Below are 14,719 nucleotides of genomic sequence, written 5' to 3'. Positions count from 1 at the left end.
AATCATAGGTAGATATTCTGCAAAACTGCAATTTGATATAATAGTAATTTACACAAAATGTATTAAATTATATTGGTATAGCGGTGCATCGGTCGTCTTGCCGCCACCCCTGTAAAATAACGTTTATTATTATTATTTGGCCAGTGCGCGTATACGCCGCCGCCGCAGGATCCTTCGAGCGCGCGTCCGCTCGGAGCTGCCGGTCCCTGCGCGCGCGCGCCCGATCGTTACCACCACTCGCCCGCGGATCATGACCGAAGACCGCCGCCGCCGCCGCCGCCGCTGCCGCCGCTGCTTACCTCGCGCCAGACCCGCGTACGACGCGCAACGCAACAACAACAACAATCGTCGCGCGCGCTGCAGTGCTTTTGTGCTATTGTAGCGTAGGCGTATTATTAAATCGTATTGCTCTTATACACGTACGAAGCGGTTTTTCGGCCGACAACGATCGACGCTACGACAAACACGACTGCCACGTCCAAGACGCATCACCGCCGGAATTGACCTAGTTATTTTTCGCGTTGTTTTTACTCTCGGGTTTTTCGGGTTTTTCCTTTTTTGTCTCGAGCCCCCCGTCCCCCCGTCCCCCCTTCATCCTTCGCCAATGTCCGCCCGCTAACCGATAAATTGCTCAACAACCGCCGTCGTATATACCCTACACCATACGACACGGCCATCGAGTGCTAAACCGAACGACGGGGCGCGTGCTGCTGCAGTGTCGTCGTTGTCGTATACGCACACACATACCGCATACCGCAGTTTACCGGACCGGACCAAGCCGTTCACCTGCACGCATACCGCGGCACGCACTTCGAACGGGGCGCGTGCTGCTCGAGTTCTATCGATCACCGGGACACGCGTAAGTATATTATACGTATTTGCATTGCATTAATTAATCATATCAATTATCGACTGAAACTGCAGTGGCGTGGTGAAGTGATCTAACCCTGTTACCCATCGTCCATATAACTTGTCAACAGACATACACACACACCCACGCATATCATCTTTGCATTTTAGCAAATCGTTCACCCAAGTTATAATATGCGTTCGTGATTTTATTCGTCTCATCCCGTGACTTTGTTAAGTGTAACATTTCGGTCATAATTATTTATTATTATTGTACGATATCATTTATATCTACATATAATTACATACTTAAGTATATGCCCCCCCCCCTCGGTATCACACAATCAAAATCCTACATGCCCACGACAATCATAAGTGGAATTTTTTTTTTGGGGGGGGGGGTCACTAGGTGGCAGTTTCCCCCCAGAAAAAAATATTGAGAGGACAAACTTATCATATTAAATGGGTCGGTAAATAGTGATTAATTTTTGCCCCCCGACAATTAAAGCCGCTATGTTGATAACACACCCAATCCATACAAAACATCGTCAACTTCCACTGGATCATCTGCAGTGCGATATTGATTCCACAATTATAATTCTATAATACATGCTATTTAGTATTTATACAATGTAGCTTGGGCTAGATTGGGTGTAATATTGTTACATTTTGTTTTATTATATGTTTTTAAACCGTCGCGATCGTTGATTTTGATATGTTCTAGAGTGGGTTAGTCGCAACTCGTAAGCAGTCAGAATTTTTTTTTTGCAGGGTAGTTTTATATTTATATTTAAATAGATATAACTTGTGAGAGGCATCATATACATTTTATTGCGGTGATCAATCGTAATATCAATATAACACTTATCAAGTATGAAATCGAACCATGCGACGTCATATTTTGCAGAAATCTGCTTCATATAACAATTATATTTTTGCTTAAATACGATTGAAGGGGAAGGTGTTTCTATAATATGTTATATACAAACTATAATACATAACTGGCTGCGACACAGAATGTGATTGTGTGCTAAAGATATCAATTTGGTATTTTCCTAACAACATATCGTTTTGTTGTGTGTTTAGATTAGCTCGTTAGATGTAATTTTCCGGATGACGATTTGACATTGCGATTGAAACCATACTGCCTTGCCGCTATGGTAAGTAATTTTGTGTTGGCCAAGTGTTTCTTTTTTTATTATTATTATTTCGCAAACCTCGATCACGGGATTTGGTTGTATTTTTTTTTTCAAGGACATAACATGGCCGAAGACTATTGGCATGCCGGTAGCAGATTTATGGTGCCCTTGTCGTCGTTGTTGTTGCTGTTGTTGTTATCGGTATGCGCCAGTGCTCAGAGAACGCTGTCTTCGTCCGGTAAGTGCCGTTCTCAGCTTCATTATTAAAATAATTCATAACCTAACCTAACCTATAAACTAAAATACCCTCGGACACACAACATTATAATAATACATATTATAATTTCGTTTATACGATGGTTCCTCGCATGTTTATAGGATGTGACAAGACGTTTGTGAGCAACGACGGTCCGCAGAATGGCACGTTCCGGGCTCCAGAATTCACCAACATCTACGGCGAGTCCAAAGTGTGCGTGTTCACGTTCGTGGCCGCCTCGCACCAGAAGGTCTTCGTGTCGTTTACCGCGTTCAAGCTCCGAAGCACACCTCCAGAGTAAGATGCTCCTTTTGCTCTTTAAACAGGCCCACGATATGTTTTTTATCAAAATATAATGTAAATACTCTAACCCTATTCGGTATCCCGCCTGCCTTCAATAATAATAACAACAACCAATACGTCGATTATATAATAATTGTTTTAAAATTAAGGACATCTAAGTTTTTATATTATATTATTATTATGAATTGTTGCTATACACATGTGACGCATTACCCTATGACGATGCATACGAGTCCGTACAGTTACACGTCGAAACCTTACGATGTATAATATTATTGTACGGAAAGTACACGTCATACTAATCAATTAACTTGGGTCGGCATGCCTACGTGTGCTATTAAACGATACTATATATTATGAAATTATAAGTGCATTATCGTCCACAGATGCGTGCACGAATACGTGGACGTGTACTCGGAGGTTCAACAAGTCGATACGGAGGATTTGATAAATTCACCGTTTGGAGGTAGATACTGTGGCTTAATACCACCGAGGGACCGGACGTCGTTGTACAGAACTGTAGCGTTTAGCTTCTACACGGACAAGAATACAACCACGTCATCGTTGTTCGAGGGCTATTATTCGTTCAGCAACGACTGTAAGTATTTATCGAATAGTCTATAGGTTGTATTATACATCTGCAGTGATAGAGTGAACTTTTTTTTTCTATGAAGCGACTATTTAAAATAAATACCCACCCACTAATTGCAGTTCACGTATTAATGAGAATGGCTTACGCCTACACCATCAAACCCAATAGGTAAAAGTACATAAATTAATCGTAAATTATAAACGAGTCTATGCCATTAAGATACCCAGCCCCATTTTTCCATGAAGCGGTCGCTTTATGAAATAGCCATTCACGACACCACTGCACATCTGTAATAGATTAGAACGCAGCCCGAGCTTTGGTCTCGATTGTCTATATAATATGGTCATACGTATACGACGTGGGTGTGTGTTTATAGCCGCATTCCAACTGGGAACGCCGTCGCCGATCAGCCCATGTTCGTTTGTCGTGAACTCTAATGTGAAAAAAATAGGCACCATACTCACGCCGACGTACCCGGGTATATATCCCAAAGGAATGAAATGTACATACTTATTTCACGGACAAGCCAACCAGAGGGTGCGGTTAGAATTCCGAGACTTTGACTTATTTTACGGAGGCCCGCAGTAAGTATTTTTTAGTCCAATATAATATATATATACATTATACATATTATGTACGCGTACCATAAATTTACGAAATTCACGATACAATGGTTTTTGTTGCTCCGCAGCTGTCCTTTTGACATCGTAAGCATTTATGACGGATCAAATGCTACAAGCCCTTTGATCGGCCAGTACTGCGGTCAACAACGAAATTTAGTGGTCTACTCTACTAAAAATTATTTATATGTAACTTTCGACACACTTCATAGGGCCGCAAATACACAGAACCGCGGTTTCAAAGGCATGTTTGAATTTAGCGAAAGTTTTGTCAAACTTGGTAAGTCTGTCTCACATAAGTCACATACCGCTATATCCCTATAATAAAATCTTATTTTCATTATTAAATGAGTTTAATTTTCTTGTATTTGTCTAGATTTTATTGGGATAAACGACGGAGAACACGTTCGAGGCACTGAATGCGATCAAAAAGTGTTAAGTAAACGAACTTCGACAGGTTACATATATAGTCCTAACTACCCGTTTCCGTACATCCCAAAAATCGTGTGCCGGTATTTTGTGTACGGTCTCGAAGGTGCACAGGATTTGGAAAGAGTTAAGCTAGAATTCCAAAAATTCAACATACCCAAAGCACATCTCAACGAACAGGAGTAAGAGTTTACTACCACATTTTAAAAGGATCGAACAATTTTTAATTATTATTATTTAAATTTAAGATGCACGGACGGTTACCTAAAACTATACTTAAGAGGTCAAGAAGCCATGGACCTCTATGACAAGTTTGACTACGAAATGTGTGGTGATGAAGCTGACGAAAAAGTAGTGACGAGTGAAGGTGCTAGACTAGCAATGGTTTTCAGTAGTGGCGAACTACACGGTCGAGGATTTAAAGCCAAATATACGTTTGAAACCGGTAAGCGCTTGGTAGAAATATATATTTTTTTAAGTGTTATATTTTATTCTCTGCTTTTCGTTAGAATATCTTATACCCGGAACGGCTGCACCGAACGGTACGTGCCATTTTACTTACCGTAGCGAGTCTAAGAAACGAGGAGATTTTAACTCACCCAGACATCCGGCCAACTATCCCAACGGGCTGAACTGTACGTTTCTATTCTTGGCTACGCCCAACGAACAGGTCACCGTGATATTCGATCAGTTCAAAATCAAAGTTGACGTAGCTAACATTTCATTAGTCCAATTTGGGTACGGAAATAACGATATTATTTATTACCACGCGTGTCACGCGTATGTGTAGTACATGGAAATAAAATATATGTTTACTATACTTGCGTGGCATATTAATAATATTAATTATTATTGCTAAGATTTAAATGCAAGTTTTGTATCTTTTTTTGTTATTTATTTAATATTATTGTTTAGGGTGTTTGTTTGTAAGGAGGACTGGCTCGAAATATATAACATTTACAAAGATGGTACAGAGAAAATTGTAGGTAGATATTGCGGTATGACAGCCCCTGGACCGTTGGAATCGAACCGGGGTGCAATCGGTCTGAAAGTGTTACTGCACACGAACTCGGAAGGTGTCTCAAGTGGCTTTAAGGCCAGATATTTTTTCGACGACGCCAAGCCGATATTCGGTGGTAAGTCGTGTGGTTCACTAATATTTTTGCATACCTCAGAACAGCTTGGGACAATAAAACATATTTAAATACCTATAAAATAATCATATTAAATTTTTTTTGGTATTGTTTCAAGACTGCGGTAGTAATATCAGTAATGCAGATTCTGGAAAGGTGCAGAGTCCGAATTTCCCGCTCAAATATACTGCACCGGAGAAAGGAATGCCGAGCAGAACGTGCAATTGGTTTATAAACGTCAGGCCCAATTACAAAATACTGCTCAACTTTGTCTCGTTCTCGGTGGAAGGAGAGCCGGCAAGTAAGTACAAAACATTCTTCTAGAACGTGTTTTAGACGTTCATTACAATTTCACCTTGTAGATTCTATAAAGTATTATTACACAATGAACGAAATTTATTAATATGTATCTTTTAATTCACCATTTCTGCAGCCAGAGGCTGTGCGACGGCAGTCGTCAGACTTTGGCCATCTGTAGAAGAACCGCCGTTGGAGTTGTGTGGTGAAAAGCCCATTGAGTCGTGGCAATTTCTATCCGAATCCAATCAGTTCAGGATAAGGTAAAATAACGAAAAAAACAGTTATTATTTTCTTTCATTAACAATCAAAAAAATAATCGCGAGCGAAACTTGATTAGAAATGTAATATTTTATGAAATAATTTAATTCCATTTTTATATAGATTTTTAATTTATTACATTACCGAGGGTTTCAAGTATCTAGCATTTTATACTAGTAAAATTAAAACAGAAAAACCAAATATCGATTTAAGGAAAAACTGGTGTTTCGTAAATTAGAACTTTTTTTCTTACGCATTTTACGAAAACTTGAGGAAATCAAATAAATGACCTTTTTAGTGTAGGTACTATATAAAGCACAATCTACCATTAATTTCGCACCGGAAACTGGGTGAGCACGACCTGATCGAGTCCGGAAGGAGTTTCTACCCGAAAAAAGATCACGGACACAAAACAAATTTAAAAAAAATACATCATCGTAAAACTTCGCTCAGAGAATCGAAAACTACAAAATTACGCGTACCACCTACCGATCCATCAGAATATATATATATAGCATAGTAGAATACACATACAAAATAACATCCGGCGGCGCGTCTGATCGATGAAAATAGATTGGTAATAATATTATGCTTGTCGTTACAGTTTTGTCGTGGCTGACAAATCAGGTAACGGCACTGGTTTCGCCGCGACTTGGACCGAAGTATTGGATAATTCCGACTCGTGTCCGGGGTTTCAATGCGAAAACTCAAGTTACTGCATATCCAATCAGTTGAGGTGCAACAACGTGATGAATTGCGGGTCCAACGACGTGTCAGACGAGATCAACTGTGAGTATTATTTACTAGATCCTTTGTAATGGTAATGGCATTGACGCCTGACGACGATGACGTGTACCGAAAATGGGGAAAATAGGGCCGCGTAATAGTTTCGCATCTACTCAAGTCGGATAAAATCATATGAATATAACATTATTATATTGTTGATGGTCGTTTAGATTTTTCCATTTAAGGGGAAAATCGCCGAGATCATTAGGCAACCTAATGTACATTTAACGATATTTTCCGCCTACGTTTCGGGGGATATACTTCCAGTGGTCGATCCATATTTGATAATGTTCTCCTTATTGGCTGTTAAAATAAGCCAAGCTTTACATATTTATATTATTGCATAAGTTTATTATAATATATTATACTATATCAGTTATTCGACATAAATCTAAAATTTGGATTTTTATTTTAATAGTACCTATTTGAAATTATTAGAAATAATATATGTATGTCATTCATGTAAATAATGTTAAAAATAATTAAAAAATAAAAATTTTATGTTAACAAAATACCTAGTTTTAATAATACATAAGTATTTTCTTATCCTATAAATAATAACACAACAATTATAATGTCCTAACCATTAATATACGCAATATTAATATGAAATAAATAAATAGATGAAGTAAAATGACTGTTTGTTAGTTTTTAAATACGAGCACTAAAAAATGATAAAGACGTGTTCCGAATGATTGAGTGTTTATGTATTAATTTACCATTGAACATTATAATTTCAAAAAGCAAATATTAATCTTAAACGGCCGACGGAACTTGATGTGACGTGAGGTCGGAGGTTGTCGGACACGTAGTTTATATTGTATACAATACACATGTATGGAATTATATAAAGCAGAAAGTTCGCATTCATGTTTTCGAGAAAATAGAGATTTGCCTCGAAGACGTACGATAATATTTTATTTCGTGTTCACTCGATAACTCATTTATTTGTTCTTTTCGCGTTCACCAAAAACGTTACACGTTTTCATGCGAGCGTGATGTGTAAATACTTACTGTATATAATCATATAATATAACACTGCAAGTATATACACAACGTATTACATATATATTTTATGTATCGGCTGTAAACTAGTGCTGGTTTTATGGCAGCGGTGGCGGAACTATCTAAAAATCATAAATCATTTAAGTGTGGTTTTACGACAGACCCACCGCGCGAGTGTCTCGACTATAATATTTCGCGTATAATACATATATATATATATATATATAAATACGCTCACGTCAAAGTCCTGTTGGATAATAACCGTAGTAATGAACCGAATACAAATTGCCTATGTGTACAGGGTGATTCACTAATCATGCTCGTCCCCATTTTTTCATTTAATATAACGCATTTATACAAATTCAATTTTTGAAATTTACTTACATTTTCAAATTTTTGAGATTTTTTCCACTAGGTACTTGAGGATTTTCCTGTGGCAATTCAAAGTTCTGTGTTATAATTAATGAGAACCCACCTTTTATAATGTCAATATTATTCAATGGATATTTTTTTTAAATTGTTGATGTCCTAATTCAAAAATAAAACTAGTAGTTTTCAATTATTAAAATACTTATTCCCATATTGAAATTAGTTGATAGTCCTTAAAAATGGTTTAAATAGATACAATATTGGATCTAGTATTTATTATACTTGTACTATGTTTTTATAAATAATAAATATTGACAAGATTAATATAAATTATTAACATTTTAAAACTACCATGGTCACAATATATTCCAAGCCCATTATCATAATGGACCTATTATCCTTAGAACATGAAGTTGAATTACTCGAAAACCACTTGTTCGAATATTGATTTTGATTCTTCATTGTTTTCAGAAAAATAGTATCCACTATTATAATAATTATAGTAGTAAAGCGGTTCTTCTTTTGAAAAATAGAAGTTTCTATCTCCACAGGGTCCACTCCTTAAGTACCTAGTAAATGAAATCTCAAAAATTCAAAAATATGGTCTTTAAATCAAAAAATGTTATATAATTTGAAATAACCGCATTATTGAAGGGGGTGGGTTTTTTCGAATCATCCTGTACACATACTCTTCTCATAATATTCAGCGTAGGTTCCGGTGAAATCGGCCGTGTGTGTTGTTGGGCGCGTGATCATAAAACAATATTGATGCCGCCACCGCGTATCTATATGACAGCATACGTGATGGAAATAAAACAGCTAAAACTATATCGATCGACGGGGAAATATTTTATTTCGAAAATAACGTATTATATATATACATTACGTTACGGGGGTGGGATTAATCGATATTCGACAGAATTTACCCTCATATAATATATAAGAATCGTGTACCCATAGAAAAACATTCAATTGAACAATTTTTTTATTCTCCATCACAAGTTTTCATAATGTCATATCAGACTAATTATTTTATGATTTCGTTCATACGCATTAGTCATTAGTATATTTATTACTTTAAAACTAAACTAGGAGGGAATTGACTAATTGAAATAACAAAATGCGTTTTTGCTTTTATTTGAGAGGTGAAAAACCATAAAACAGGACTCGACTACACTTGATAGATGTTGGATTTTCCACGACGTGGTAGCGTAGGTACATCGAATATGAAATCGATATTATTCCAGTGCGGTCAAAGTGGCGAATGTGGAAATGTGGTATTAGCTGTCGTAAAACCAGCTCTTTCATTTCATTAAAATATTTAAATCCCATTCACGGTTTTCTTTAAAAATGCATCCCCCATAAAATCTATTACTACTATAGGTATACACGATAGTATCTTCTTTTCGTGCCTACATACACTTCATATAAAATGTACTAAAAAATACATAGGTAGGTAGGTAGTATTGTTTTCGTGTGGGCATTTTATGTCATTTAGTTTTAACAATGCAATGAGATAACTACATTGAGACTTTTCACAGCTTGTTTATGAATAGAATGCACCCACAATATGTTGTCATGGAGGTACAAAGGTTTTTAAAAGATACCCACCTTGTTCCTTATCAGTCAAGAAAAAATAATGAATAAATGGTATCTGTAATAAAACTCATAATAATTACAACCTTTTTAAAATACAACCATTTTATAGACCAATAGACCATCTATAAGAAAAAAAGTTGACTATCATCAGTATAGTCGATAGTGGCAACCTCAGTATCCGTATAGTTGCTATTATACTGGATTCCACAATATTTACGACGGTGACGTTAACTATATAGGTTATTATTTGAAGAACGGAAGAACGAGTTTTGTTTACTGTAATAATTACTAAGCGAAATAAAAATAATGCAACGTATAAAAACAAGGACCCTATATTATAATGTCCTATAATGCCCTGTTAAAATTGTAAAATTCCTACTTTTTTTAAGTTCAAGGGGTGCACCCAACTCCTTGGCAACAGCCTATACGACGACCGCCACCTCCCCAACTGTAACCATATCACCCCTCTACGACCGTCACACCTTTTGTGCCCATCTATCTCCACCATCGCCACAATACCTTATGCCTTATGGCACCTGTAACATTTAACCAATCCATTTGTATCTCGTGGCCTATGCCCGGGGCGCTTAACTACCACTACTACATCGTGTGCGTGCGTGTGCTGTTTGGCAGGTGCGATGGAACCGGAGGCCATGGACAACGTGGTGCTGTCGGCGGTGCTGACCATGTGCACAGTGCTGGCGCTGATGCTGGCCGGGTGCCTTTGCTGCCGTCGCCGTTCGGGTTCCGGGCGCCGCGATCGGTTCCGGCGAGGCGTCGGTGGTGGCGCGGGCGTCGTGGGTGGCGGATACAACCGGCACCGGCGGCACCACCAACACCACCATCAACACCATCACGAGCCCCGGCCGCCATCGCTCCGGTCGCTCAGCCCCACGCCGTCGTCTGGCCAGCACGTGTGCGACGAACTGGGCGAGCGGTTCGCCAGCGTGGACAGCGTGTGACGTCCACTGCAGCACCGCCGCCGACGCCGCCACCGCAACCAACACCACCACCAACACCACAGCCGCCGCCGCCGCCGCCGCCGCCGAGACCGGGATGACCACCGCGCGCACCGCCAGAGTCCTGCTCCTCCTCCTCATCCTCAGCAGCAACAGCAGCAGCAGCAGCAGTAGTAGTAGAGCCCGTTTCGTCCCGGCCACACTCCCCGTCGACTTCTGCAGCAGTCGCGGTGGTCGATGGCCACTGTGACCGCCCCTCATCGCTCAACATTCACCGCCGCAGTATTATAGGTACCCCCCCTGTACTATATAATATATTATTATAATATTGGTGCGCGAAAATTAGTCGTGTCGATCCTATAAACGTCGAACTGTGTCTAGATAGTAATAATATAATTGTATGATGTATAATGTTATATTATAATTGTATTGTACGAATTTTTTGTCATTTCGTTACTCGTGCTCGAATCACGTGTTCGCGGTCACATTTACGTAACTATTACATAGTATTATTATAATAATAATACGCTCGCCGCGTATCGGAGATTGATTTCCCCTGAGACGGCGGCAGATTTCGTTTCGTTTTGTTTTTTTTATAATTTCGTCGTTCGTTTTGACTAAAACAAACCACCGATAATCACAGATGAGGTCTGATGACTTTCACACCCCGCAAGAGACGACCGTTACGGTAACAACAACACTTCACTCTCTGCAGCTCTGCGACTCCTGGCGAAGTAATAATTTTCGTTAAAGTTTGACACCGCCTTCATTCCCACCCACCACTCATCGCGCCCACCCCACGCATAGTGTGATATTAATGTGTATCGTTATGTTAGGAGAATGATATTACTAGATGACAGTATTATAAGTTGCAAAGTCTTTCAACATCATCGAGTCGAATATATAATTTGTTTCCTTATAATATTATAATATAATTCGATCAGGCTGAATCAACATTTTACTACAATTTTAATACGATCAGCAGTCGTACATCTTCAGTATTACATACTAAATATTAAACAGGGTGTCCCGCCAAAATTTACCCATTGCGATATATCCTGCAGGGATAAAAATATATCATAAATCTGGTTTTTTTTATTAGACTCACAGAAACAAGGACACGTGTATTTTATTTTTTAATTTAATTATATGTTTTGCTAAAAAAGTTCAAAAAAATTATTTTTTAATAATTTTTTTTAATTTTTGAAGATATCTATTTTGTAGAGTTTATTTCCCTGAAAATGTTGACCTTTCAACATTTTATTTTTATTAATTTCATGATTTTCAATCATTTTTTTAGTTTGTAGTTAAAACTGCAAACACCCGGTTCACGTCTAATGGCTATATTCCTCGCGGGACACTTTTTATAGTACTCATAATGTACACTAACAATAATAACACATTAATCAGATAGAATCAGTGACTTGTTATATTGTAATTTGTAGGTAATATCAGAACGAATTGAGTGTGTGCGTGTGTGAAACTTGCAAAGTTGAATCTCTTTTTTCTTACATTATGATATTATATGATGATGATGATGATGATATGTGTATATATAAATATATTATTATAATATATAGTATAGACGACACTACCCCCGGGCCCGTATGCATGTACAAGACTACAAGAGGGTGTGTTCTGCTAAATATCGATCAGCGTGTCGTTTCGGGGAGCGTCCTATTCTATAGCTCCATCTAGCGCACTCGGTGATCGTCGCGAGGAGGGCAGCTGAGCGCATCGTGAAAAATATAAAATCGCTCTCTCGCCCATCCAACTTTCGACGCTGAGTGTTGGTTCACTTCCTATAATATAATTTATTAATATTACTAATAAACCTACGAAAAAAATTATTTATACATTATGAAATATTCAATAACATTACAACAACATATAAGCAATAACGTCGTCGTCACGCGCACGGCTAGTTTTCAGTGTGTGTTTTACTATACATTGGGGAGTGAGGGTCAAAAATGGAATCAATTGCTCAATCATATTAAGCCAAAAATAATAATACTAATATAATAGAATTCCCGACTTTTGCGTTCGCTGCCACTTTTTTTCCGGAGAGGCAAAACGGGAACGATTGCGTTTTTCAAAATGTTCGTTGCTGAAAGACTAGTCGTGGCGATTTTTTTTTTTTTTACCTCACAGTTTGTTTTAAGTATAACATAATATTATGAAATACCTATGTATTATCGTAATAATATGTATTTAATGATAATATTATATTAACGATTTTTCGAAATTTCAAAAGGCTGGAGTTTAGACAAATACATATTTTGTTATCTATTTATAATTTTAGGTTTTGTTTTTAGATAAAAAGTCATATTATAACCGCTTTGGACCTCTTGTTATTATATTATTACATACAATAACAGCGCTTATTTATACCTAATATATAAATATATAATATTACAAAATACCCGAACGGTCTCGATAACATATTACGACATTAATTCTTTCGTAGTCATATATTATAATATTGTATAGTTTAGTTTTTTTGTATATCATCGTTATGATCCGATTGAGATTTCATCGACAGCTTGTCATGATTATTATCTTGTGTGTGTAGGTAATCTGTTCGTAAAACACTACACGACATATTCGTTTCGTTTCCAAAAGATGTTTAGCAAACGATTAAAATCATTATTACATTGTTTTTTGTTTTGTTTTTTGTTTTTTGTTTCCAGCACAATAACGTTGTATATTAATCTAAATAAAACGCACTTGTAAAATCTCTAACTATTCGTTTGCCAAATCAAGCTCAAGGGGTGGACAATTCAAATAACTGTGTATATTGAATTGAACTGCTCAACTCGATGACCTCCATCCACTAAACAGTTTTGCTACCCAAAAGTCAACAAATAGACGAAAGTCTTTCACTTCCGGCCATTACATACACACACATATTATAATACACCCTATAGGAAATAGGTCTATGTTATATAGATTAGGTACATAGTTAGGATAAAATATTATTATCGAAATTCCGGAGTGAAAACAATTATTGTAATGAATTTCTTCCAATTTTAACAAGAATGTAACGATTAACATAAATAATAATTATAATTATAATAATAATGATAATGATAAATTTATACATAATATTATATAATATTTGTTTCGGCAATCTACTACCGATAATGTGTATATAACATAATAAATATAATTATACGTTAGCGTAAGTGTATCGAACTTTTGTTATGGATTTTCGTTAAGTTTTTAACTATCGTATTAATAATACTCATACGTTGAATGTTTTGCTTATATATTGTTAGTATAAAAATTGTGTTTTTTTTATGCCAAATATTTTTTTTCTATTGTTACACGATATTTGAGTATACCTCGTTAATGTTTACATAATAAAATAATACTACGCGTAGTCCCATAGAGGTCTAGTGTAATAACATTGTTTGAGCTCTAAAACGTGCTGTGTAACATTATTTTGGTGCATATTATTACTTATGAAAAAGTAATAATATTAATTTAGTCTATTTATATTTGTATCTAGTCGATTGTGACGTATGAACAACTATAGTCTCTAGTCGTTATTACAAGTATATATATTATATATATATATATATTATTATTAATAATATAATTAATATATAATATTGTACTGATATACTTTTTTGTAGTAATATGTGTTTCCGTTTACAAAATAAAATTAACATGTGCGCGGTTAGGCCGTTAAACCAATCAAGACAAAACAATCCAATTAATATTTAATATAACAAATAAAAACAAATCTTTTCGAACGATTAAAAAAAAAATCGTTGAAAACATAATACTATATTATACAGGACCAAAATTCATTAATTTTGTTTAGCTTTCTCTTCTCGCCACTCGATGCTTACAACTTATTCAGACCAAAAAATATTATATTATTCGTTTCATCTATATTTATACGTTTCGTTTATCTGAAAAACGAACGTGTTTCAGTCCAGTAAGCTAATATTTAGCACACGGTAAATTTTTTTTATTTACCAACAAAACACTGCTCAATGTTTTTGTTTAATTTATTATTTGTTTTTGTTGTTGTGAATTGGACGGGCTGCAACAAAATAACCACATTATAATTATGAATATAAACAATAAAACTGCGTCTGTGCGTGAAGTACG

At 36.6% G+C, this 14,719-nt stretch overlaps 1 protein-coding gene across 1 annotated transcript; it reads left to right on the top strand.

Annotated features, from left to right (window-relative positions):
• The first annotated feature begins 291 nt into the window (after positions 1–291).
• Positions 292–14,380, top strand: LOC111031073 (tolloid-like protein 2). The gene is made up of 15 exons (XM_022310860.1): positions 292–859; positions 1,936–2,009; positions 2,104–2,226; positions 2,367–2,541; positions 2,934–3,145; positions 3,516–3,723; positions 3,831–4,039; positions 4,136–4,370; positions 4,437–4,633; positions 4,698–4,926; positions 5,104–5,324; positions 5,440–5,622; positions 5,755–5,881; positions 6,484–6,668; positions 10,272–14,380. Exons 3-15 carry the CDS (start codon positions 2,112–2,114, stop codon positions 10,598–10,600), a joined length of 2,625 nt encoding a protein of 874 aa, XP_022166552.1. The 5' UTR covers positions 292–859; positions 1,936–2,009; positions 2,104–2,111; the 3' UTR covers positions 10,601–14,380.
• The last annotated feature ends 339 nt before the right edge of the window (positions 14,381–14,719 follow it).

The sequence above is a fragment of the Myzus persicae genome, unplaced genomic scaffold (assembly GCF_001856785.1).
Source record: "Myzus persicae strain clone G006 unplaced genomic scaffold, MPER_G0061.0, whole genome shotgun sequence".
Lineage (NCBI taxonomy): Eukaryota > Metazoa > Arthropoda > Insecta > Hemiptera > Aphididae > Myzus > Myzus persicae.
This window is presented reverse-complemented; position numbering and strand designations above follow the sequence as displayed.

Coding starts and splice junctions, on each gene's coding strand:
- LOC111031073 (XM_022310860.1), top strand. CDS start 2,112: ATGGCCGAAGACTATTGGCATGCCGGTAGCAGATTTATGGTGCCCTTG. Junction 3,146..3,515: donor TTATTCGTTCAGCAACGACT/GTAAGTATTTAT, acceptor GTGTGTTTATAG/CCGCATTCCAACTGGGAACG. Junction 4,927..5,103: donor ATTTCATTAGTCCAATTTGG/GTACGGAAATAA, acceptor ATTATTGTTTAG/GGTGTTTGTTTGTAAGGAGG.